Source organism: Syngnathus typhle, linkage group LG5, assembly GCF_033458585.1.
Source record: "Syngnathus typhle isolate RoL2023-S1 ecotype Sweden linkage group LG5, RoL_Styp_1.0, whole genome shotgun sequence".
Classification (NCBI taxonomy): Eukaryota; Metazoa; Chordata; class Actinopteri; order Syngnathiformes; family Syngnathidae; genus Syngnathus; species Syngnathus typhle.
The window spans coordinates 7303592-7329190 of NC_083742.1; the positions used below are offsets into that span (position 1 = coordinate 7303592).

General features: G+C 42.5%; 1 protein-coding gene and 1 long non-coding RNA gene across 5 annotated transcripts in view; one reads left to right on the forward strand and one right to left on the reverse strand.

The window, feature by feature from the left end:
* Positions 1-24777, reverse strand: part of tet3 (tet methylcytosine dioxygenase 3) — a 30557-nt gene extending 5780 nt beyond the window's left edge. The window contains exons 1-10 of one of the 4 annotated variants that reach the window (XM_061277676.1): positions 24294-24777; positions 23627-23686; positions 6704-9554; positions 6148-6238; positions 2633-2726; positions 2257-2465; positions 1066-1216; positions 887-976; positions 493-630; positions 48-402 (exon numbers count right to left, since the gene is read on the reverse strand). In XM_061277676.1, the coding sequence (XP_061133660.1) occupies positions 48-402; positions 493-630; positions 887-976; positions 1066-1216; positions 2257-2465; positions 2633-2726; positions 6148-6238; positions 6704-9554; positions 23627-23686; positions 24294-24497 (4243 nt within the window). In that variant the 5' untranslated portion in view covers positions 24498-24777. Of the gene's footprint in view, positions 1-47; positions 403-492; positions 631-886; positions 977-1065; positions 1217-2256; positions 2466-2632; positions 2727-6147; positions 6239-6703; positions 9555-13031; positions 13174-16539; positions 18742-23626; positions 23687-24293 lie in introns of those variants that run through there. The other 3 variants (XM_061277679.1, XM_061277681.1, XM_061277680.1) reach the window with 3 other exon arrangements.
* Positions 12999-15430, forward strand: LOC133153683 (uncharacterized). Its single transcript, XR_009714360.1, has 2 exons — positions 12999-13140; positions 13517-15430. It is a non-coding gene; the product is annotated as an uncharacterized LOC133153683 (long non-coding RNA).
* Positions 24778-25599: the final 822 nt, after the last annotated feature.

Sequence of the window (25599 nt, forward strand, 5' to 3'; positions counted from 1 at the left end):
CCCGTAACTGCATTCATCGCAATTCATGTGAAGTGGACAAGACGAACCTTTATTTCCTGGGTGTTGAGGAGACTCACTGAACAATACTTCGCTTTTAGCCACCGTCTTCTCTGGGGTCTCTGCTGCCTTCTGCTGCAGTTTACTCTTCTTCTTTTCTGACGCAGCTTTCTTGGCGTCTAGGCGGCGCTGACGGCACGACTTGGCTGGTTCGGGCAACTTGCGTACTTCTCGGCGGAAAGCCTGAAGCACCTGAATGGCTCCCGTCTTCATCTTGAGTTCCTGGCCCTCCTCGCTGCCAAATTCATCCGTGGTGGAGATTTTGTAGAGAGGCAAGACATGGAGCTGTTCATCTGGAGGGATCCCCCCCACCATGCGGTTGTCCTCCTTGGTCAAAGTGCACACCTAGAAGCCAGTTAAGAAAGAAAGTTGCCATGCTAGCTAGCACCCGTAACGTTGGTTCACGAACCCGTCCCGCAATATTAAAAACCATACCACTGTGCAACCATTGTATAGGTTGTGCTGGTCCTTATGGGCATGGGCACAGAAGTCCAGGCAAGCAGTGACTCCAGCAAATGGCCTGCCTGCCTTCAAGCCAAGCCTGCAGTCTGAAGCCTTCGACTCTGATTGACACTGGCAGAGAGAGCAGAGATTAAATGATGTTTTATTTGTTGGGTATCGCATTAGAAATCCATCAAGCTGAAAAGAGTCTGATGAAGCCTTTCAACATATTTGACTCGTTCTTTTTGACGAGAGAAGACTTGTGCAACACATCTCTTTCCAAATTGTCTTAACAGTTAACATCTAAGGAATGCAACAGATAAGGTCGTCACATACTATTCCTGTTTGTCATTTTAGTATTCCGACGCATATTGATATGTCAACCAACCTGGTTGCTGTAGGCTTGAGGAGCCAGCCTCTTGTACAATGGAGCCACCTCAGTGGCCAGATTCTGGAATTGATCCCTGAGTTTGTTCTCCTGATAAGAAAACACGAACGACACGGAAACAGCAGGCGGGTATTACACACTGACAACTCTTTCAAGTCAGACGTAAGCTGTTCATGTACCTCTTCAGGGTGGTCTCCTTGTAGCCGGAACTTGCGCGGTACTTTGCTTCGGGCGTATTTACAGCCATTGAAGTACATGCTCCAAGAGCAGCCGAAGGAAAAGGAAGCACCGCAGGTGTCAGGATCCTTGCCTTGGCATGCGCATGTACGACTGCAGGGGGAGACAGTTAACGCATCTTCATGTCACGTCATGTCAGCATATTTCTATATACTAAGATGAAGATAGTTGACAGAGAATGAACATGAAGCGGTATTCCCGTATCACTAGTATTATTGTGTTTTGTTTTTAGTACGCTTACTTTTTGTAAAATCTTTGACAAATAACCCCGCAAAAATTTGGGTGAACTGAGGAATGCTACAATGATATTTTTGAGTCCACACTACCTTTTAAGGTCATCACTTGAGTTCAGTCGTATTGTACAATCTTGCTCAGTCATAACATATTGTATATTGGAATGGTCATTTTTTTTCCTCCCAAAAAATATCTCTTGACACATCCAACAACTGAGAATTTTTAAGTTCAGATTCAGATTCATTTATTAATGACCACATGGTGGAATTTGTACAGTGTGTCAATTGGAAGAGAATTCCTTTCTTTGGATTGCAAACCTTATAGATGGACATTCTCTTTTTCTCAATTGGATCAAAAATATATTGGGTGCTCCCTCCAGAATACATCTTGTACTAATAATGCTTCATGACGAAGCCTCTACACTTTGCATTGTAATATGATGGTGGGTTGCCAGTTTTCACACATTGCACAAGAAATTCCTATCTTTCAAAAGCAAAACAAATGACACTCTGTTGAAAATGCAGATTTTCAACATAGGTGAAACAACTTATTGCAAGTCTTAGTCAACTGAAGTTTTTTATACATTTTAGCCAAGGAAGCCAGTGGCATCCACGCATTGCATTACAACAAATTACAATCAAACGGACTATTTAAAACAGACAGCAATAAATTAAGGCCCACCTCAGCTATTTATAGTATTCCTATGTCAAAATGGCTGTAAAAGGCCACTAAAACAAGACAGTTAGTGCAAGCCAAATCCTCTTGAACAGTGCTGCATGTTGCATGTACAAATTGTCTTCAAGTTACACTTCAAAATTTCGGACGACATAAACCAACACGGCTTTCTGCACTGCAAACTAATTGTACCTTTGTCAAATCGATCCGCCCCATCTACTTACTCATCATTGAGGCCGCAGCGTCTACTGGTGGGGTTTCCAAATTTGGTGAGCGTGTCGCTGATCTCGCGGTACAATGTGTCAGCCATAGACCGTGGGACACCTTCCCAGGCCATGATGAGGATGATGATGACTGCATTTGCACAATAGTGGCCCGCACGATGGCGCACCAGACACAGCAGCTTTTCTTTCTCACTCCCACGACGAATCACCTGATGACATTCAGAGTTGATCATTTATAAAAACTCAAATTAAGCTCTGTACACACTGTCAATACAACACAGGCTGCTCCATTTTTCAATCCAAAACAATATCCTGAGGGAAAGTAGTTTGGAAACACGTCATCACAATGCGTCAAACAGGTTGTGAAGTGACTTACCCATTTGGCAATTGGGCAACCTCTTGAGCTTTTCCCCTCTCTACCGGTGTACACCACTTTCTCTATCCGAACGGCCTCTCCTTTTTCACCATACCTGTGAAAGACAAGAGTAACACACATTTCTATTATGAATCTACTTCAAAACACTATTTTTGAAAGACTGTCTTCTCTGACTCCCAGATGCCTTGGACAGTTAAACTGCTATTGAACCGTATACAAAGTGGGAGTAATAGTCATTCCAACCCGAACCCAAACTACAACTTTTCCCCTTCAGCATGGGGCAGAAAATCAACCAGCACGTCTACAAAGGCGTGAGAAAATGTGAGTGTTGTGGCAGGACAACGCATCTGCTAAAATGACCAATACAACAAGAAGCTCTCTGGAGGACTTGTAAATGGGTTTTGAAGTAGCTTTTCTGACATCAGTCAACAACTTAGTTCAATATAAAATAACAGTTTATAGTTGAAATAAACGGATACATACATTTTAAAACGGTATAAATTCAGAATGACTTTTTCCTTTCCCAGCAAACATGCAGCAGTTATTAACAATTTATTGGGTTCACAACACTGTGATCAAAACAAAATGAATTATGGGTAAATCTGACAGCGAGACAACTAAAAGAGGGTTTAGTGAATGCACACTCAGAAAGTCTGGTCACATACTTCTTACCAAGGAGAACACAATGGAATAATGTCAGAGCAATCTATACATCAAGTGTAAGTAAACTCTTTCACTGTCACAAGCATTCATCTATGAAAAATATTTTTTAAAAAGTGAAATGACACCAAGCGCCTTTTTTACAGTATCTGGTCTTTTATTGAACATCTAATGAAATAGTAGTATTTTAAAGTAGCAAAATCTCATTTTGTTTGGAAAGTTTCGAAATAATCTTTCCACCCACATTCAGACATGACAGATAATGATGAGTAATGGATATGAAAGAGGCTTGATGGAGACAGCAACCGGTTTGGCAGCAATGTCATGACTTTTAACCGACTTCCGCAGACTCCAGTTTGACAGCAACCAGAAAGAACCAATCACAAACTGAATGATTACAAACTAGGTGAGATGGTGGCTTGATATATACCCTTTGTTGTCATTTTTAATCATAGTCATTCTCAATTCACGTGGTACCAGGTAGGGTTGCCAAGATTAGTCGACTGTCATTGTGAATTCTCAACACATATCGAAGTCTGCTGACATTTTATTAAATGTGAAGGAATATACTGATTCCAATGTCAGGCGGATTGCGTACGTCATTTTGATGCTATGTGAATTGGATGGAAGAGAGAATTAATATACTTATTCTTCTACTGTGTCCGGCCACGTTCTTTGACTTGTGAGTGATTGTGTGGAATAGGATGAACGTCCCCCTTTCAAAAACAATCCTAGCTATCTGTAACACTGCAATAAAGCAAGCATAAAGATCAAACAGACAGACTTCTTATTATCAAATGCCTTTAAATTGGTCATGGAAATCACAAACGTTAAGGAGTAAGTCATTAAGATTCGGATGGTCCTTTTATCATCCATTTTGAGACTTGTCTGTGATTAAGGGCTATTCCTTGAAAATGTATTTACGATAAAAAAAAAAAGGGGTCCATGACTAAACCGCCTTAGGCAGAAAGTCACGTCGAATCGAAGCGTGTAAAATCGAGGTTTAGGTGTATCAGCAAATTGGTGTATCATTTGTCAAACCTGTTAGCCATTGTCATGCAGCTGTTGTTTGTTATAGTATTCATAGTTGAAATATCAAATAACATGTATTTGTCCATTAATTAATATTTCAAGTCATAGATTTCGTAATAGTGTCGCAGTGTGTGTGTGTGGGTTATTGGAAGGGCAGTGGTTCTAAACCTTTTTTCTGCAACGGAGCGATTCATTGTCCAACTGGCAACCATCCGTTGCATTCCTGCCATGGTGATAACATATGATTGGGGCACATACACTGCGCTACAGAACGTGTTTTTTGATATATCTCTATGGGCCAGTACCAAGTGGTTGAAAGCCTGGTACCGTCACGGAACACTGTAGTAGGGGGCCTGTGCCACAGTAGAGCTTTATGCCTAGCAATGCTCCTGAGATTTCACTCAAAGGGGCGTCACAATAAGTGTCTGTTAAAAAGATTCTGACCCAACAAAGGCACTGATCAAGTTTAAATGACCTACTACACTCACATGAATAAACAGAAATAAAAACGGAACAAAGCAATATTTGTATAGAACGTACACAATTGGCTATTATTAATTGTGCTCAATACCTTATGTCATAGCGGGTGATCAAATTGAACATAATCCATGAGTCTTTTTTGCCAAAAATAGAATGTTAAAGTTACTCAAATGAAATTGCTTTCGTATTACTGAAGGCAAATTTGTAGCTATTTGTGGACGGAGTCTGGGATGAGGGGTTGCACAGGTCATTAAAACTTTTCAGATTATAGTTTACATCAAAGCTTCTGACAACTTGATACCTTTCCATTGTGAAAACTTCAACCTGACTAGATTTGGTGTGACAGCGAGCACATTGGAGTTGGAATCACCCTAAGGTGGCAGAGTTTTTTTAAATGGGCTGCAACCTCTATCACCACAGGGGTCCTGCTTGGGTCAGGATTTGGTCAAAGGTCGTCCAAGAACTATGGGGTCTGACGGAGACAACAACAATAAGATCTTTGAAGCTAAACATCCCCCACATCAGACTTCTCCAGGCAAGCATTATTCTCAAAGAGCCTCTCCATAAACATCAGTGCATCAAATGTCTGTTATTCAAACGACAACCAAATCTAACTTAAAAAACAATGTATTAGGATGCTGCCAAACAGAAACACAATGGTCGTTTATTTTCATGAAGCAGTTGTATGCTAAATATTCAGCGCCAGAGTAAAAAAATAAGTATCTACCCCTGTTCTAAGTCGACAAACATTTTCAATTACTTCCCTCATGTTCTTCATTTGCTTTCCCTCTCTCTGGACTTTGATATCTCTCCTTCTTTCTCCATTATTTCCGCCATTCTTAGCTAGTATTTGCTGCCACTTCTCTTAGCCTGTGTTATGATGATGTTGAAGATGGTGACGATGATGATATTTCCTGTTCCCAGTGGCGTAGCCAAGCCGGGGCGAGCCGGGGCGGCGCCCCGGTTAGGACTCCCTGCGCCCCGGTTGAAAAAAATCGAGCTTTTTCGATTCTTCATTTTCATGCCGTTTTTTTCTTTCGGTCTTGCGCGAATGTGCTTGCGCTATTCTATGTGCGCGATGTTATCCGTTCGCCGTTTGCCTCCCGGACCCGGATGTTGTTTTAGCGATCAGCGAACGGCGTGGGTGATGTTCGATTTTTTTCTCCTGTGGGCGCGCGCCCCTACTGGAAAGATTCCTGGCTACGCCACTGCCTGTTCCCCCTGTTGAATTCTGGGTCATGGTTTCCCTAAGGACAAAAACGTGACGAGGTGCAGGAGGAGGAGGAGTACGTGAGGGAGAGGAGACTAAGAGCATGTGGGAGGAAGATAAAGAGAAGACGAACCGTGTCTCCATCAGGTCTCGTATGGAAGCCACAGTGGGTCCAGATCCCAAGTGATTGTAGTCGGGCCCTTCATCTTTCACCAGAGTTTGTTCTAAGAAACAAAGAAACCCATAAATCAGAAATCATAACCACACCAGTAAGGCCAACCGTATGATACTTCAAATATCTTTCAACTGCAAGAGTAGAATCAACATTTCATTCTGTACCACATCTAATATCGTCAGCAACACGGTAAAATTGCAAAGCATTATCTATAAAATATATTATATATATAAGCTCTCTGGTTTCTTTGTTTTTGTTCTTTATAACCTCCAAGCTCTTTTACCTTTTAATTTATTTCGCTTTTTCTAACTTACTGGAAACATTTATCTCGTCGAACATGCACCACTCCTCACCTATCTGTACGAGAGAGTTACTGACGGGAATCTAATGTGAGCGATTAAGCTGAGATTCGTAGTCAAATTCTCAGTGGAGTGACCTTATTTTTTGCACTAGTGTGCATGAATGACTGTATATCCCGCAGAATGTAAACAAATATTGACACACATTGACTCACCCACACAGGTGCAAGTAGGTAAATCCGCCTGCAGATCTTTAGAAGGTGTATCCAACAAGCTCCTGGTGGGTGTGTCTAAATATTTTAGTGGGGACTCTAAGAACCCTTTCAAAGATGGAGAGAAGGACAGACCATCCTTAGTGGGCGTGTCCTCCTCAGAGTAGCAAGTGGTGGAGAGAACAGCCACATCACCCGTGGCTTGGATTTTCATTCGTTTAGGCATGGGGGAACATGGTACGTTGAAGGTTTCCTGTGTCTGACCATGTTGAGGATGCTTATCAAGTGGGGTGTGCGAATTTTGAGGGATGCTGGATAGGGGCTCCTGCTGCTCCTTCACTGGAGTCACTGTAGATGCTTCATTTGGGGTAAGTTCAGCTGGGGCTCCAAACTCATCTTTGTCGCCATCCATCTCTTTATTGTTCACACGAGGTGCAGCGCTATTGAAGGATGGCTGATTATGGGTGATAGATGATGTGAGATCCTGCGTACTGGTCTGGGACTGATTCATTATCCGCGAAGCTGTAACTGCTTCAGACTTGGCTTTGCCGGAAGGTGTGTCTGCAGCTGTGTCTCCAAATTCTGCTTCAAACTGCAGTATCAGTTCTTCATACTTAGGGTCTACGTTTATGAGACCCGGTAATTGTGTTGTGTTTGGTATGGATGTGGAGGTCAGAGCTGAGGCAATGTTAGCATTGGTATGGACTAAACTATCCACTTCTTTTGACTTGGCATGGGCTCCATGGGCCATTTGTGGGGAAAAAGAGACCATTTGGGTGGAATTGCTCACTGACAATGCAGAATTTGTGGAAGAGGGAGCCATTGAGAGGTTAGCATTTGATACCTGAGATTGGGCTGGTGCAGGGAGGCCTGCAGCAGCCGCCTGAGTGGAGTTACTATGGGAGGGTAAGAGGGGCAGTGAATGTGGTTGCAGGTCGTTCAGGGTGTTGGCTCGGCCCATCATAAGGACTGCCGTTTTATCCACAGTTATCTGACTCTTAGGCAGGAACGTTGGCACAGAGGCTTTTTGCTTGGTCTTCTTGATTATAATCTGTTTGGATTTAGGAAGAAGAGAGCCTGAGAGCGTCCCACTCATACTTTTGATGACAGGAGATCCTTGGCTGATTTTTTTCCTCTTGGGTTGCTTGGGCTCCTGTTTTATGCTCATATGAGTGAAACCATTGGCTTCCATCTGGGGCCACCATTTTTTTACATTTTGGAAAGGCGCAGGGCCCGATGCGCCAAAGCCAGGGGAATGACTAGAGAAGAGGTTCCTCTTGTAGTGAAGGTGCTGTTGCAGAGCTGCCTGAGTTGAGTGTCTAATGGCTGCTTGACCAGGAGACATGGGAGCACCAGGGTATTGGCCAACTTGCAACTGACCATTGTCCATGTTATAATGTCCCATGGATGGAGAATGATCACCAAAGTCTGACTCTTGCTTGATCCTGGGCAAAGATGGCTTGCCCTGTGCCTGCATGATTCCGTTCTCCGTAAGATGCTGTGTGGATGAGAGCTTGAAAGATGTATTTACGAACTTTCGACTGCTGTCACCCAGAAGCTGTTTGAGCTCTGACATCGGGTCTGATCTAGAATAAGTTGTACCAGCATAGCGGGACAGGAGCTCTTCGGAACCTCCATGTGTGCCCTGTACCCACTGCTCGGGACTCCGGCCAAAACTCTGAGGATTTCCCTGTCCTGGAAAGGGAGAGGTAGAAGCATGGGGTGGCTGACCCTGGGATTGGGGCCTGTGGTGCTCACAGGACACTGCTGCCTGCTGGTCAGTGTGTAATCCTGGAGGGACGGACTGAGAGCGTGATGATGGACAGGTAACTGCAGAGGATGGAATCAAGTTAGTGCAATTTGGAGGTGGAGATGTGAGGTTTGGGCTATGTTGGTGATGATAGAGGTTGTTATTAAAGAGGGCTTGATCTGGAGCACCAGCACCATGAGTCCCAGTTCCAGATAACTGTGTAAGGGCTTCTATGGCAATAGCTGTTTGAAGACTGACATTCCTTTCCTTGGCTATAGAGAGCACCTGGGGAGAGCAGGGAATTGGAGGAAGTTTTGAGCAGGGTGCTTGGCCAGCATGAGGACCTTGTGTTTGTTGTTGTTGCTGGGGGTATGAAGGAGTCAAGTGGCGGTGGCCACCATTTGCCTGGAGAAAGGGCTGATCCTGCAGATGGGATTGCTGAATGTTCGAATGTAAATGTGGCAAATCAGTCCTCTTGCTGGTGTCTTGATTCTCACTGGTTGCCAACTTAATCTTCTTCTCCAGCCACTCAAGGTAGTCTGGACAATCAGGCCCATCACAGTCGCAGTTAGGAGGCTTGTGACCATGTTTTGCATGGTTCAGTGCCTTTTGCAACGTTTTCATGTCTTCTGCAGGTAGGTGGCCTATATTAATCGCCTCTGCAGAGTTTCCAACCCGAGCCCCGCCGGCACCCATTTCCCGGGTGAATTTCTCATACAGCTGCATCATGTCAGGTTGCATTTGGATGCAGGAAGAGGTGGAGGAAGGAGGTAAGTTACCGGCAATGGCAGAAAAAGTGACCAGATTGTGAGCATCTTCCATGTCCACATGGTGGACAGGTTTTCTTGGGTTTGCATAACGGCTGTTATGTTTCAATGATGGTTGCTGTTCAACTTTGCCAAGTGTTGGTACCCAGGACTGCTTTTGTGGTCCATCTGCTTCCCTCTTCTGCTCAGTTTTCTTAGATGCCTCGTCGTTAGGGTAGCAATTCACCCCATTGGACAGTTCCAGGCTCAGCACGCCTTCCTGGAGGCGGTCATGTGACCCAATTTCCATCTGGTCTCCACCTCTGGGGCCATCCAATGAAGTGACTTTGTGTACAGTCTGAAAGAAAACCAGAAATAAAAAGAGTAGTGATTAGTTTTTAAGAGAGTGACTTGTGGCTACTATATACATGAAAAAGCCACATTTATGCATTTCATGCTTCTTTACCACCTTTTACAAATACACACAAGCCCCACCCGGTGCTGAAAAGTTAGAATAAATAATTAACGTAGGATATGGGTGTACTGCTTTAGAAATTCAAAGGACACATCAGGTCATCTACAATGACAATCCATAGCAGAATTGCTAAACTATGTAAAACAGCCTGTTAGAGATTAACCCATAGTACATAGTACACACACAGAGGAGTGACCACAGAACAGGAATCGTCCATTTCTCGACATTTCAAGAGTCAAACACATTTTTAATTAATGTGACAAAGAAATTTGCCCAAACATTCAACCTCAGATGTCTCAGTTTGGTGGGAAAAAGAACAAGTGAACTCTGCTGTTACAGATATGTATTGTGACGAAATATGCATTAAATACAAAACTGGAATCAGTTTTGCTGATAGCAAGTGAAACTGCTGTGACCTTTTATTGTCTAAAAAGAGAATAACTAATGAAACCAAACTTTTGCCACATCATAAATTACACTAACATCAACCTGGCCTTGGATATTAAATGCCCAAATCAGACCATTTTAAATTATTAGTTACTCGATAACTTACTATTAAAAGTGAATGTCAGTGCATAAATTTGTAACTCCAATTGACCAGCAAAATACTACACAAGTCAACTCACAGTCTACTCATGAAATGGGATTAGAGTCAAGGAAGGCATGACCAACATAGATCATTCAAGAGCAAACAGAAATCATTAACAGAGTCCATGTAGTGGCCTAACAATGGCAGGCTGTTATTGCATCTAAGGACTTTGGTTGAAGTCAATTAACTGTATTGAATGCATTACTAGCATTCAATGATTCACAAGTTTTGATGGGTGCCGATGTCGAATTTATGAATGAAATTCAATGACATCCATGCACATACCTATCAGCCATGAATCTGTGTGCCTGCACCTGGATCAAATCCACCAAAATTGTGTGCGTTACACCACCAGCACCACAACTTAGACCTGGTTTCTCCTTTCACCGTTCTGTCACCGAATTCTCAGGTGTGATGGGGACATGTAATAGTAAACGGCCTTGGTGCGCAGGAACACCTAGCGAAGCGCAGCGCGGCCAGTCAAATTGCCAAACACCACAACATAGACTTGCCCCCGGTACACGCCTTTCTATGAAAATAGATCCCTCAGTGTAAAATCTATGGATCCTTGCAAGTGATGTGCACACTTTCATGGCCGCTTTTTGTTTTGGCTCTGATGGCACCGCCTGCTCTCAGTTCAGCAGGGTATCGGCGCATACTTGTGTTATCACAGAATCCTATTTCTGCCGAGCTCTTTTAATGACAAAACTATTTAGGTTGAAAACCAAAAATGCACTTTCGAGCCATTTTCTGCCCAAAGGTTCTATAATGTAGTTTTCTGTGCATTCCTGGGATATACATTATACAATACAATACAAACCATTACAAATTGATGCACTGGTTACAACAAGGGTCGAACATCTTTTCGAATAAAAATTGTGACCTCAGTTGACTCGAATGTGGACAAGAAGTAGCTGAGCATGCAACACACCAAGCAAGAAGAGAGAATACGATAGGATGGCGAGGCTAATGCCAATCGCTGAACTAATGTGAAATGCAGAGTCGCAAAATGAGGGCAGAATAAGTCCCGAAGTGTACAGTAAAATAACTACGTTATTTGCATTTATTTGCACTATTTTGGACCACAACATTTTATTTTGGAAAACAAAGGTCTTGAGATTTACACAATAACAGGCCTCAAAATTATTCCTTATCTTTTTTTATTTAATTGAGATTTGCTATCACTGTGTTTTTATTTGCTAAATCCATTTCATGACAAAAAAATATATTTGGATGAAAATGCAAAGTGCGTACAAAAAGAAGCAGAGGGGAAAAATATACTTTCTAACCATTTTAACAGGAAACATTCACCATTGACATGTAAATAACCCATTCAGAACTACCACCATTATTTATTTTACACTTTTAGAAATTCACTTTATACCATAATAAGTATTTTAGGCTCTATAACTAAGCCCTGTCTCTCAAGATGGTAATTATTTGAATAATAAGGAAACTGTTTTTTTTACATTTAATTTATGGACAAAAATATGTACATACATAGTGCAACTTTTAAGAAATGGTTAAATAACATGTATTTTTACAAACATTATTACACACAATTGCATATTTATACACGTATGATGAAGAGCAGTGGGAGATACTTTATTGAAACATTCTAAAAACGTAGAAAAAGGCCTGCCTTTCTCACACAGCCGATTTAATTTCCTAGCAGTACTCCAGTTAAAGCTTTTAAGATTTTGATGGTATGATGTCATTTGCTGGTCATAATTATAATCAGTATATTATTCAATGTTCCCTCTGTGAATGAAATTAATTAATCATTCCCAATAAAGATGTGTGATTAAATAAATGTACACCCTGACGACAAACAAACTCCTTCTTTTTCAATCTAGGCATATGTCAGCCAATGTCCAGCTTCCCTCATCGTTCTAATATCACCATGAACCTTCAAAGTGTTTAATTACCAGACAGTTGGATCTTTTGGATCCCAGGGGGTAGTGATGCTTGGCCTAAGAGGTGGTTTAGGGTTAGAAAAGGGGGGTTGGGGTGGCGGCAGCGAACAGCCGGCAAGCACTACGTGAGAGGCCCCATGTCTGCACTATCAGCAGCATCAGACGGGAAAGAGGAAAGGGGTGGGGGGCAGTGTGCGGCTGTTATGAGAACTGCAGTGTGTTGAAACAGACTGACTGCAACATCCCACTATCGCACACACTCTCCTTTCCTCTTTTTCCTAGCAGTTTAATCTACATGTAAAAGCAACGTGGTGAAACGCATGTTGAGATGGACCCAAAGATGTTTTTTTTTTTTTTTTAAAGCAACATCTACCAACTATGTTTCAATACACTGTGACAGCTTTTATTCAACATGACTGATTGTCGACGCAGAAAATTCAGTGACACTATCAGAGCCTCTAACTGTACAAACAACGGGATATTTGATGTCATATTTACACTAAGGTCAAACCATCCCTGTCACACAAATACACCTTTTGCTAAACATCCAGAAGTGCATTGAGAGGGGGAGAAAATACTTCAGGAGCCCTTTAAATCCAACGCAACTCGTCAGCTCAATAGACACTGACAATGAAAATGAAAGAGGGAGGAGACAAAGCATATAAAGAATGGTGTTGCTAAGGGGCTTCAGCCACTGAGGAGACAGCTGAACCTAAATCCCTGATTCAAAACACTTGCCATCCTCCCTCTCGCCCCCCCCCCCCCCCCCCCCCCCCCACCTCGGCTGCCATGCTATTGAGAAGGAGCAGGAAGCAGAAATCGTGACGATATGACAAGAGCTCAAGGACAACTTACGTGGTGCAAGACGTCCAGAGAGAGACACCGGTCGGATTGCAGAAAGCAGATGAGCCGGCAGAGAAGGGCATGAGCGACGTTGAAGTGTCAGAACACTAGCAATCTGAAGGTGTTGTAATTCCTCCTTATTCCATCCAGCCAGACAGAAAGAGCAGCAAAATCCACATGCGTGCATTTGCACACGGCCAGCCACACATAAATAACACACCTCCCCCTAACACGCCGCACGCCTTCGTCATTCTCTTCGCTTCCCCTTATGGCTGCCACTTTCCGTTCTCTCCTTTTTCTTTTCTCATTAACTGTCTGCTCCTCCCTTCCCTTTTTCAATATCCTCTTTCTTTCTTTCCCTCGGCTGCACATGCAGTCGGCTTCTCAGTCAACACCCTCCCCCCCAGCTCTCCTCTCTTTCTCCCTCACTCTGCTCCCCTTCCGCTCATGCAGCCTTTACATCATCTCGTTCTCCCCCCCCCCCTCTCTCTCTCCAGTGTGTGCAGAGCGAGGGGCCATTATCGGAGCCACTGTGGGCACGTACGATGGAATGGAGGAGCGTGCAGTGAACAGAAACAGAAAGCGCTAAAGGCTATAGTCACAAGGAAACAGCAGCACCGACTGCCTTCAGCTCCACCCAACGCACTCTCGCTTCTCACATTTTACCTAAGCTTTTTGGCTTGTTCATTTCGACCCAGCGTAGGACTGGTTTCGTATGATTTCGTGAGTTGCATCTTGGACACACGCAGGCATTCATCCATCAGCGGAAGCTGCAGGAGAATGCAAAAAATGCAATTGTGGTTGTTTTCCTTCCGATTATATCCTCTTTCAGCGCAGCCCATGGAGAGGGACGAAGCGACAAAAAACGGTTCCTCCATCCCAGCAAATTCCTCGCGTGAAACCTGCAGTCGATCTTGGAGTGAAGCCGCAAGTGGGAGCGTGGTTGTTGACTTGCTAACCCTTCCGCAAAGAATGAAAGGAGAAACTGGAAAAGAGGGTGTTTTGATATGATCTTTTCGTTCTGCAACGGAGATCGGCTGAAAGACACCAGTGTGGGATAAAACTACATGACGGCAAGGAGGACAGGGAATATTGGATGACACTTTGAGATCAGCGAGGATGAGGAGCAGGATATCAAGAGAGGGATAAGGGCAGAGAGATACTGCGTCAGAAGAAAGTGAGAATTCTATGGAGAAGTTCCTCTTGGTATGTGGTGAATGGTGGTGGAAGACCGAGGATGAGTCATTTTGTTATTCTCGTGACAAACCAATTGCATTTGTAAACGGACGAGCCTCGCCATCTTGTCCACCGGGCCAAGATCGCAGCGCACCGCCTGTCGTTGGCTCCTCGTCATCGTTCTACCATCGTTGTCGTTACTTGCTGGCTGACTGGCCTCGCAGAGTCGCTCCTCTTCTCAATAATCGCCAGCTTTCGGCACACATCCGCAGCCAGGTGAAGAAGAAAAAACATGGCTGCCTCCTCCTCCTGCTGCGTAGTCTAATTCTCCGACATTATTCACCATTTGCAGACTTTGCCATTCTTTGACAGAAGTGACTTCCTCTCCTACTTTGGTCTTTGTCTGTCTCTGATAGCTTCCCTGCACTCATTTTCTACAGGCTTTATCGGTCTGCCTCGCTCTTCGCTTAGTTCCCCGAGCCTTTTCTCGTTCAAGCTTACTGCAGATTTCTCCAGTCCCGACGATTGCCCATTGTCTGCCTCTCTCCTGCCAGACGTATTTTTATATATACACATAGAACAGATGAGCGTCATCCCCAAAGCGAAACGGTGCAGCCTGAGCTTTCCAAGGGAAGGACAGAAGCGGAGCATAAGTCACATGAGCAGGGAGGGCCAATGAGCGAGAGGAAAGGCAGTGGGCAGGCGAGGTTGGAAGCACATGTTGATGACGTAGTGTAGTTGCATCATCGGCGTCATCATGTCATTAGCCTCCATGACTTCCACCCACCAACACATTCGCCTCCGCCTCTCATAGGGTATCACCCGCCGCATTCGAAAACTTGCACTTTCAGTCAGCCCTACGTCTGAATTGAGTCAGTGGTTCAGGCTCCCCACTGGTCTTGAGTCATAATCCTGGCGCACAAAAGTTGTCTTTTTAAGGTCAACAGTACAGCCTAGTTGAATGCTAGCATGAGCTCGCGTTGAGCAAGACATGCCATCGCTCTCATATCTGCGTGTGGGTCTACTTTTGGGTGTGGTGTGGCACAACTGAGGGAGTATACTGAGTATAATATAATTAAATATGATTTTAAAAATGTCAATTAAATATGAGACTGAGCAATGGTAATCAACACAAATCCTTAAAAGAGAATCAATTCTGTTGTCACTGTCCAGTAGTTTGTCATTGAAAGACAAAGACATTTTCTGGATGTAAATAAAGACATACAAAATTTTCAGCTGTTTGAAAGTTTCGATCTTTGGGTTTGATGGTGTTAAATGTTCTTTAGTTTCAAACTCGTAAAGACTTCGAATTGCACCTGTGCACACTCCTTTTTGTCCCACGTTTTTCGAGACACAATTCCAAATAATTCATTCACAACGATAAGAATTCTTCAAGCGGTCAATTCATGTAATGTTATATGTAATATGTTATAATACCCATTCAATTCTCTGGAACAGGCCCAATGCTGGCGGACAATCAACTGAACATGATAACGAAATAAATTCAGTGAGTTCAATGGGCTGAAAGGCTTATACAGAAACAAACCCACAATGTTTACAATGACCAAACCTGACATCATGCTATGAGCACAATGCATCTCGAACTCAAGCAGCTAAACAGTGACAAGTAACTGGTTTAAAAAAAAATAGAAACACAACTTCATTTATCGAACACTTCAAAAACAACCACAGCTGAAACGAAGTGCCATGTACAGATTATAATAGAACATAAAACAATTCAGCCAAAAGATAAAAAGGAATCCATTTAGGAACTATAATAAATGATTTAGTTATTACATAACCAACAATTACCCCTGGGATATGAATAATTTCTGGCTTGATTGTACACACATCGTATATTTCCATTCGATCCATCCATCCATCCATCCATCCATCCATCCATCCATCCATCCATCCATCCATCCATCCATCCATCCATCCATCCATCCATCCATCCATCCATCCATCCATCCATCCACTCATCCATTCAAACATACATACATAGATATATAAATATATAGATACATAGATAGATACATACATAGATACATAGATACATAGATACATAGATACATAGATACATACATACATACATACATACATACATACATACATACATACATACATACATACATACATACATACATACATACATACATACATACATACATACATACATACATACATACATACATACATACATACATACATACATACATACATACATACATACATACATACATACATACATACATACATGCTTACGTACTTACATACATACATAAACAGCATCATGCCAGGAGTATAATGTCTGGCAAGACAGAAAAAATTGAGTGGGACTTACAGTAAAGTCGCTGTAACCTGGCAGCGATTGTAATTCTAACAGGAATCCCAGCCCATGATTTGGTCCGACCAGCACTCATTTGTACAAGCTGCTCTCCTTTCACTGCTTTTCTTCGATTGCCTTTTCTTTGTTTCTCTTTGTCATTCTGCTTTTCTCAGCAGCGCACAGGAAAGGTAGGAGGCATGACTGACAACACGAGTTCTGAACAGTGTGTTGGTTTGACTTGCATATGACTAAGCCTGAGTCATCTTTTCTTCCAAATGACTGCTGGCATAAATCCCCTAAAACACCAGAGCTGAGTTGAAGTTATTGTTTGCAACAGCAGTGGGAGGTCTGACTATTTTTAGCTCCCTAGTTTCATTTGTGCATTGAAATTTCTGTAGTTTTGTACCGTCTTTCATCACTTGTTTGGACCTGCAAGTTTGTGAATTGTTTGTATCCTTTCCTAGTAGCCAATAAAACCTCACATGAGCATCACAGTCACATCAAGCATGTCCAAGCTCCTCCTCCACTCATATAGCGTCAACCGGATTATTCTCTCTCCACTGCCGATTCCATTGACCACTATACATAAAATTGCCCCTCCCCCAAGCTTCATTGCCCTGAAGTCTAATGGCATCAAGGTCATCTGATCTCACTCTCTCCCCACCCCCTCAATGTGCTTTTGCTTTTTGCTCCTTTTCTTTACCTTCTCCCTTCCCTTCCAATGCCTGTTTCTCATTACAGGCACAGGCATGCTGCTGCGAATGTAACCAAACATTTACAATGCACACAAGCGATGCAGGGACTGTAAAGGAGCCTCGCCTCCAACCCCCTTCTTCACCCTTTCTTGTTTCACATGCACATGACTGCACATACGCATGCTACTCTGCATACTGTATTGGATTGTTCACTGAGCGTCAGTGGGTTTATTGGAGGGTGGGACCAGTGGCAGCAAGGCTGCATAGATCACATACCGTTGAGTATGAGTTGAGTTTACACTCCTGGAAAAAAAATCTTTACACTCCTCATTTGCAAGAATGTCACTTTGTTTTTAAGCTTTTAATAACTTACTTGGGAACTGCTGGGTTAAAAATCGGACTGACCATCCATTCATCATCAGTCCGTCCGTCCATTCTTAGTTTTACAATACAAATGACAATAAAAGGAACAACACTTCTGAGTAAAACGATTACAAAGGTTACAGTTCTGTTCTAGCAACTGTAAGAAAATGCACACAACTCGTCCGGTTTAAAGTTATGGTAAAAAAAAAAAAAAAAGCAGCATATAAACACAGTTAAAAAAAACTGCTGCTGGGAGCTGCAGTGAGGTATAATGCAATGTAACTCACTTGTTGCAAATAACTTTTTTTATTTTTTGTGGCACTGTTTTGTTACAATATGCGTACGTGTGAAGATTGGCGGTGTTCGGGAAAAAAAAATCGTAAGACTTGTAATGCAGATCGAAAAGGAATCATTTTTAGCAGTTAGAACAGGACACAAATCTTTCACCAAGTGAACCATTGCCGCATCTGTGATGGGTCACATCGTTTACAGTGTGAGTCTGGCCAACGTTTCTGTGAGTGCTTTGACAGATATACTCTATGTGTATATTTTCAATGTTAGGGCTTGCACAGACTAGTTGACTAGTCAAATGGACAACTTCACAATGCGACTCAATGACCTTTAGAACAGAGTATGAATTATTCACGACAGAATGTTTTTGTCTTAAGGAGAACCCAGAGCGCTCTGAGTGTGCTGAGTGAATTTAATCCATCACATTAATTGATTTTTTTTTTTTTAAGTTTCTGATTGCACAGCCTTGTTAAGTGAGAACCAGTAAAAGTGAAAAAAGCCTGGCTTGTGCACATTTTGAGCAATTTATTTGAGAAATTCTGTGTTATCATGCTCGTAATTTATGCATCATGTAAAAGTTTTATAATATTGTTTTATAAAATTTCGCGCATATGCTCTTTTGGTTAATTGTTGATTTTCAAAATCTGAAGGATGCTGTTATACTTCAGTAAATAAAAACTTATTTCGAATTTATGCACTGTATAATAAGAACTGAATAGAACATCACATCTCCACAGACAAATATTCAAAGCATATAATAGATAGATTTTTTTTTTTTTAAGGTTTGGTTGTACATCAATGCATTTCATGTTGGTTGACCCGACAGCCATTTCTCCCGACATTCGGCACGTGCAAGTCAGCACGAGAAGCCCAGCTGGGGAAGCCCGCAACCCCCCCACCCTCGCCCTGAAATCCACACAAAGAAAAAGGAGGAGTGGTTTGCGAGGGAGGCAGAAAAAAATGGAAATAATGGTGGTAGGCGGGGGCTCGAAGGCAACATAAGGAGCATGGAGTGCTCTATTTTTTGGAAGGAACTCCCTTTGTGTGTGTTCTTGTAATATTAGGAATTTCATCAATACACATTATTTCTTAGACAGACAACGACTGACACCACAAATGTCTTGACAACTTCAGAAGAACAGCAGGGTGCATTGTGTAATACCTGCTAGTCAATGTGTATAAAATAGGAAAATGTTCTTAAATTCTTAATTTAGGTACACCTCAGTCCTAAAAATGAAGAACGAGAACAAACCTACACACTACTGCATAGTGGCTGCTTGCCATCTTTGTCCCTCTCAGGACTTGAGCTAAGATTAGCTCTCCATATGTCTGGTCAGGCGGAGCCGGTTTTAAAGGGCCAGTGCTCTACCATGGCAACTCGATCTATGGTCACGGCATGAAAAGGCAAGAAAAGTAGAGGCAAGCAGGCCCAATCCGAACTTTTTAGCTGAATTGATGGAGCTATGACTGAGTTAGTCCCTTTTAAGAAAAAGGGTAAAGAAATATATTTAAAGTGCTTATATGAATGCCACTTTTTCAGCCTGCTTTTGTTGGTTCACCTATCGATTATTTTGTGCATGTATTAATAGGTTTGTGCGTGTGTGGGTGTGATGGAAACTCGAACAGCTGCAGAGCTATATGACCTAAAACCTAGTAATGCTGCATTCATGTGCACGCCCAGTGGGAGCGGCAGCATTATCGGCAGTCATGTGAGAGTTAAAGAGTTAGAGCAACAGCTGATAGCTCCGCCCGCTTTTCTTTCCATACATTTTTTATTAGCTGCGGCATCATGCAGCTGACAAATTCCCTTCCCTTCCATCAAACACAGACAGCATCCACAATGCCAACAGCATCACTAAGGCACCGTCGTACCAAGCTAATTCAGGGCGCTTAACACAAATTAACTGATGATTTATATGACATTTAAAAGCTTGGAAAACGTATTAAACATCCACTTATTTGTTAAGGTAACATCAATTTGCGAAACACTTTCATTTCCATCATCTGGAATTACGGACATATCTAAAGGATGGTTTTAAGAACCTAATCGTCACTGTTTTGAGAATCCAAATCCTTCAAATCAGGTCAACGTTTAAAAATTTGATACTATACTATACTATTGCATCTGGACTAGTAGGATATTGTGTTGTGTCGTCTGGGGCCAGTAGGACGACTGAGGAAATGATGACTTTCTTTGGGCCAAGCTTATGAAAACTGACAAAAATAACTAAAACTGGAAAAAAAATATTTTCATGAACAAAATAAAACAAAAATTAGTGCTCTAAAAATCACATCAAAATAAATGAAAGTACATCTTACATTCCACACAAAAATAACTATAGTGAAAATAACCATTTTGGTAAATTAATTTCATGCATGAACTTTGAGGATTTATTGTTAAAATGTTTTTATTTTGGTATTACACTAGAGAAACTAACATATTTTACATAAGTAAAAAGGAAATAAACAATTTTAGTTAAAAAAATAACTGTAACCCTGCTAGGCACTCAGGTGATTTGTCAGGTATAGACATCTGAGTTATCTGAATTTTTCTTTTGATCATCTTAAGAGCACATTTGACATGCTATGCGTCCAACTTCATTTAGTAATATTTTAAAAACAGTTTCCTCATGACTTAAAAAACAACAGTCTTTAACTAGGAACAATGTTACTCACTGTTTTCTGCGGCCAAACTCTGTCCTCAGTTGATTGCTATTGAGTCAGTCCAATCTCTTATCACATGGTTATCATTAGCTTTGAGTATTTAAAGTATGGCAAAGCAATAGAGGAAAATGTGAAGAAAAAAAAAATCCATCCATTTTCTGTACCGCTTAGTCCCCACGGGGGTCATGGGCGTACTGGAGCCTATCCCAGCAGTCCTCAGGCAGTAGGCAGGGGACACTCTGAACTGGTTGCCAGCCAATCGCAGGGCACACAGAGACGAACAACCATTCCCACTCGCACTCACACCTCGGGACAATTCGGAGTCTTCAATCGGCCTACCAAGAATGTTTTGGGGATGTGGGAGGAAACCAGAGTGCTCGGAGAAACCCCACGCGGTAATGGGGAGAACATGCAAACTCCACACAGGGAGGGCCGGCGGTGGAATCGAACTCGCATCCTCCTAACTGTGAGGCGGTCGTGCTAACCAGTGCCCCACCAAGTCGCACTGTAAATTTATATATATATATACGTATCAAGCGTGTACTCGCTCTCAAATAGAGTTTGTTTATTCTCTCAGAAATAAATGCTGATCCTTTATAAAAAGTAGTGCTTTAAGCCCCAGGAGATGGTGATGGATTTAGCTGGTTTGCATGCATCCACAGCTAAAATACACGCACAACATGTTTCATGCTGCCGAAGGCATGTGTAAAACAAGTAAGCCAATGAAAGTGGAAAAAAAACATCAACAGTAAATCAACTGGTTCAAGGGGGCCGAATACGTGTGTGTGTGTGTGTGTGTGTGTGTGCTTGTGTGTGCGTGCGTGTGCGTGTGTGACCATACGCACTCGCACTCACACCTAGGGACAATTTGGAGTGCTCAATCGACCTACCAAGCATGTTCTTTGGGTTGTGGGAGGAAACCGGAGTGCCCGGAGAAAACCCATATATATATATATATATCTATATATCTCAAATAAATAAAGCTGACTTAACACATAATATATATATAAGTATATATATATATATATATATATATATATATTGTTTAATATATATATATATATTATAAATATATATATATATATATATATGTATATATATATATAAATATATATAAAATAAATAAAGCTGACATAACACATTTTAATATTATATTATATGATTATAAGGTTATTTATTGTGTTATGTGCTAGCAGTTTGGTGTCCCAGCTTGACTGCTAAATGCATGGTTGGGTTGATGTGGAAGAACTTGAAATGCTCTCAAATACCTTTGGGGTAAATTACAAGAGCAATTGTGAGCCGAGCTCTCTCTCAACATGAGTTGAATGGAGAAAAATTCTCACATAGGTAAACTCTACAACTTTTGTACAGGAGATGAAATGGCCAGGAGTCCCAAAACCTTTGGCCAACTATTCTAAGAGCGGTTCTTGACTGAAAAAGTGTAGTGAAAGCAAGACTGAATGGCACACTTGTGTTGTCAAACCTTCCACTTCCTGAGTCTGCACAATACGCTCAACCACTTCCTACACAACTACACACCCATACACTCGCATATATGATGGTTAGTGGATTACGTGACCGCCACGATTGGCTGCTGTAGCTGAGCTAAAATTAAAGTGGTGGTGTTGTCATACTCTCAGTGTTGCCCTGGAAACTAGGTCACTGTTAACCCATTGCTTACCAGCCTGGGGATTCCATGCAAAGCTAAACATATGATTATCACAGAGTCTATCTGCTGCCCCACCACGCCATTTTATATATCTTTTCCAATTGAAAGAAAAACTTCAGTGCGAAAAAGCAAGTAAAGGCTGTCTTGTAACCTGTTTTTGGACTTGTAACCTCTTCATTAAACATACTCCATTAACAGCAGAAAAGGAAGAAAAAACTCGTGCAATGACTCAGACAATCCTGACTTGTCACTACATAACCAGTTTTTTTTGTTTGTAAATAGTTGTACAAGAACTATGTTTGCTATTTGGTAATCAGATTGCAGTTTGACAGAGAAACAAGATCTTTACTAGATAAACTAAAGTATAGTTACTAAACTGAACTGCTGATGAACACAGCAACTGCAACCATCAACAAACACAAATGGGAAAGCAAGAAAAGGTTTGACTACAAATCCAAGAATGATAACCACATTATTTTGTAGAGGTGCACCACATCTTCTGGAGATTATTTTATCTTATATTTCCGAGAGATGATGTAATGCAGTTAAACAGTCAGGCTCACGTTAAATCCAACTGCTTTGCATTTGCTGTACTTTATTGACAGTCCCTTTTTCCAAGAATGCGTTTCTCCGACAACTTGTTTGCTACAGTATGTCCTTAACGATTATGTGGAGAACTCTCGCCGCTCAAACCTCCTACCTGCAAAAACACACATGTTCTGAACGGCGGACTTCAGCGGAAACACGCTGCAATTCGCTAAGCTTTACAGAGCCAGCAGTGCGCATGCGTGACCTACTAACTTTTACTCCCTTTACCTCATTTGACGCCAGAACCTACGCTCGGAAGGACGCCGCGCCCCCTCCCGGCTCCTGAGCCTGAATCGAGGGTTCCTCCTCCTCTTCCCTCCTTCTCTCCTCGGCCTCTTGTATCTACACATGCCTGGCGCTGGCACCAATCAGCGGGCAGCGTGGGACGCTTTAAACCGAGGATACCGCTACACATCACTAAGGCTCACAGCGACCTGGAGATGGAACTCTGATATGAGCCGCTTGGAAGAAATGGAAATCAGATATGGAAGGACCGATAACAACAGGTGGTTTCTACACCTGGGTGAACTTTGGGCCAGCATACTTAATGACCAAACCTTTGGTCTGTGACTTTAACCTAACGGCAACCGTAAACTCGAGCAGCAACTGTACAGGGATTGCGCAGTCTTTGTATTCACGATTCATTAGGCAAGATAAATTCACGGAAAGATCGGAACATACATGCTATCAGCAACACAATCATGTTATTGTTGGGTACACAAATGCCCACATTTACACCTCCGTGGTGCCTTAATGAGCTAACAAACCAGCAGCTCAGCTCACACGTCAATGACATACAAGCGCGGTAGCCAAACTCGGTGTCCTCCCTTACCTCAGATGCCACTTTGCGGTTCTCCGAGCAGCCCGGACCGTTTTCTTCCAAACTTTGCACCTTTTGAGACATTTAACACAGCGGCGGGAAGAAAGGGTGGAAGATAAAGAGATGGGAGGGGAGGGAGAATAACAATCAATGGAATAATGCGACAGAGGCCATTTCAAAACCACCTGTCATTGAGCAGAGTGGCTTTACCGATTAAAACATTCATGTCTGTCAACCTAAATTATTGTCATTGCTGTCATGTTCAGCAAACATCAAACAGCACACAAATGCATTTTTCTTGATTTGGGCTGAAGCAGCAAGCCGGTATTTCCTTCCTCTACTTCAACAGAGAATGTCAAGTAGATCTCATTTTAAATACACAATTATGGAATATTTCTACTTTGCACGAGTTTCTCAATGTTCACCTCTTCATAACATACAAGTGTTATGAATATAGGCTGAAACAAAACGGCAGCTTTCACAATAGGGCTGGTTACAGTTAAAACAAAAGATCGTCTCATTTGCCACAGGCTGGTCTCCTTGTCTACATTGCAACAAAATGATGTGCTTTGTCTCAAGATGCTCCTCGGTCCTGTCTAACCTCTTCCCCCTCATTGTCTTTTCCACCACCCACCGATCAAACCTCAAACAGCGTGGATCTATAGTGGCGAATATTTACCCTCCAAGTCTCACAGCTGCCTTGCTTTGTATTCCTTCGTCCGTTTGCAGAATCCCCATCAGACAGGAGCCAAGTCACCGGCTCCCCCTCGTCGTCACTGCTATCCCTCTCTACCTTTCTTCTCTTTCTTTCTACTCCACACTCCTCTGTCTCTGTCTCTCTCTGTCTCTCTCTCTCTCTCCTTTCTGTGTTCCAACGGCTCATTCAGGAAGCCATCTTGTGTTTTTAATCTGGTTTTGCCGGAGCCCTCGTACACACGCTCTCTCTTTCTCTCTTCCCCTCGCTCTCTCACTCTACCCCCCTCCCTTGCTCGCAATCCCTTGTGCTTGTACAAGCCAATCGGTCTACTCTGCACATACACACAAACACACGCACGCTCGCTGTTTTTTCTCCTTCTCTGCACAGAATTTGAACGTCATTCTAAGCGCCCCCTCCTCCGCTTCCTCGGTTCAAACATGCACATTGCACATTACACACGCACGCACGCACATACACACACACATTAGACGTCACGTTAAACATAGTGCACAATAGCAGCCCATCCACCAATCAGAAGCCAGGCTAGGCTTTGCTGCTAGGGTGAAATTGAAGGAGTGCAAGGGAGTTCAGTAAGAGGGGCGATAGAAGCTTGTAATGAAAAAATAAAAAATGGAGCAAAGGTGGAAGCGTGAACATGTTTGGGGTTGGGTAGGTGGCGGTAATCTCTATGTCTCCTGTCAATTACCTCTTCAATCTCGCCTTCGCCAAACAATGCCTTTGGTATGTGGTATCAAGCACCATCTGTGTCAGGGCTGCTTGCAATAACTGGACTGGACTAGACGACACAGTGTACACACACGTGCGCGCGTGCACACACACATCCGTACGTACACAACCACATAAATGTGAACTGCAATACAGTCTGCCTAAGACACCCAAAAATCATGTTACTCAGCAAAATGCTGACTAGAAGCAAGCAAAGCAAAGCTAAGGTAAGTATGCAGATGTACAACAGTGCCAAGATTATTTATCACCAAGTGGTATCTGGAACCTGTTGGTCATTTGGTGTAACATTGTAAACCGGACTCAAGTAAAGCGCACATGTTCGCCAAAAACCTTACTATGAGGAAACACTTGCCAAAATAAATTGGATGCCCTTTCTCTTGACCTCTGCAGGTTAATGCAGGTTAAAATTGCTGCTCAATAACGTCGAGCAGCATTTACATGCATCCAACCGGTGACGACACATTGGCGAGTGAAAGGTACACAGAGGAGACGAGCGAAAAAGACTGCGGCAAGGCGAGGAAGTCCCCCCAGTAGTGACACA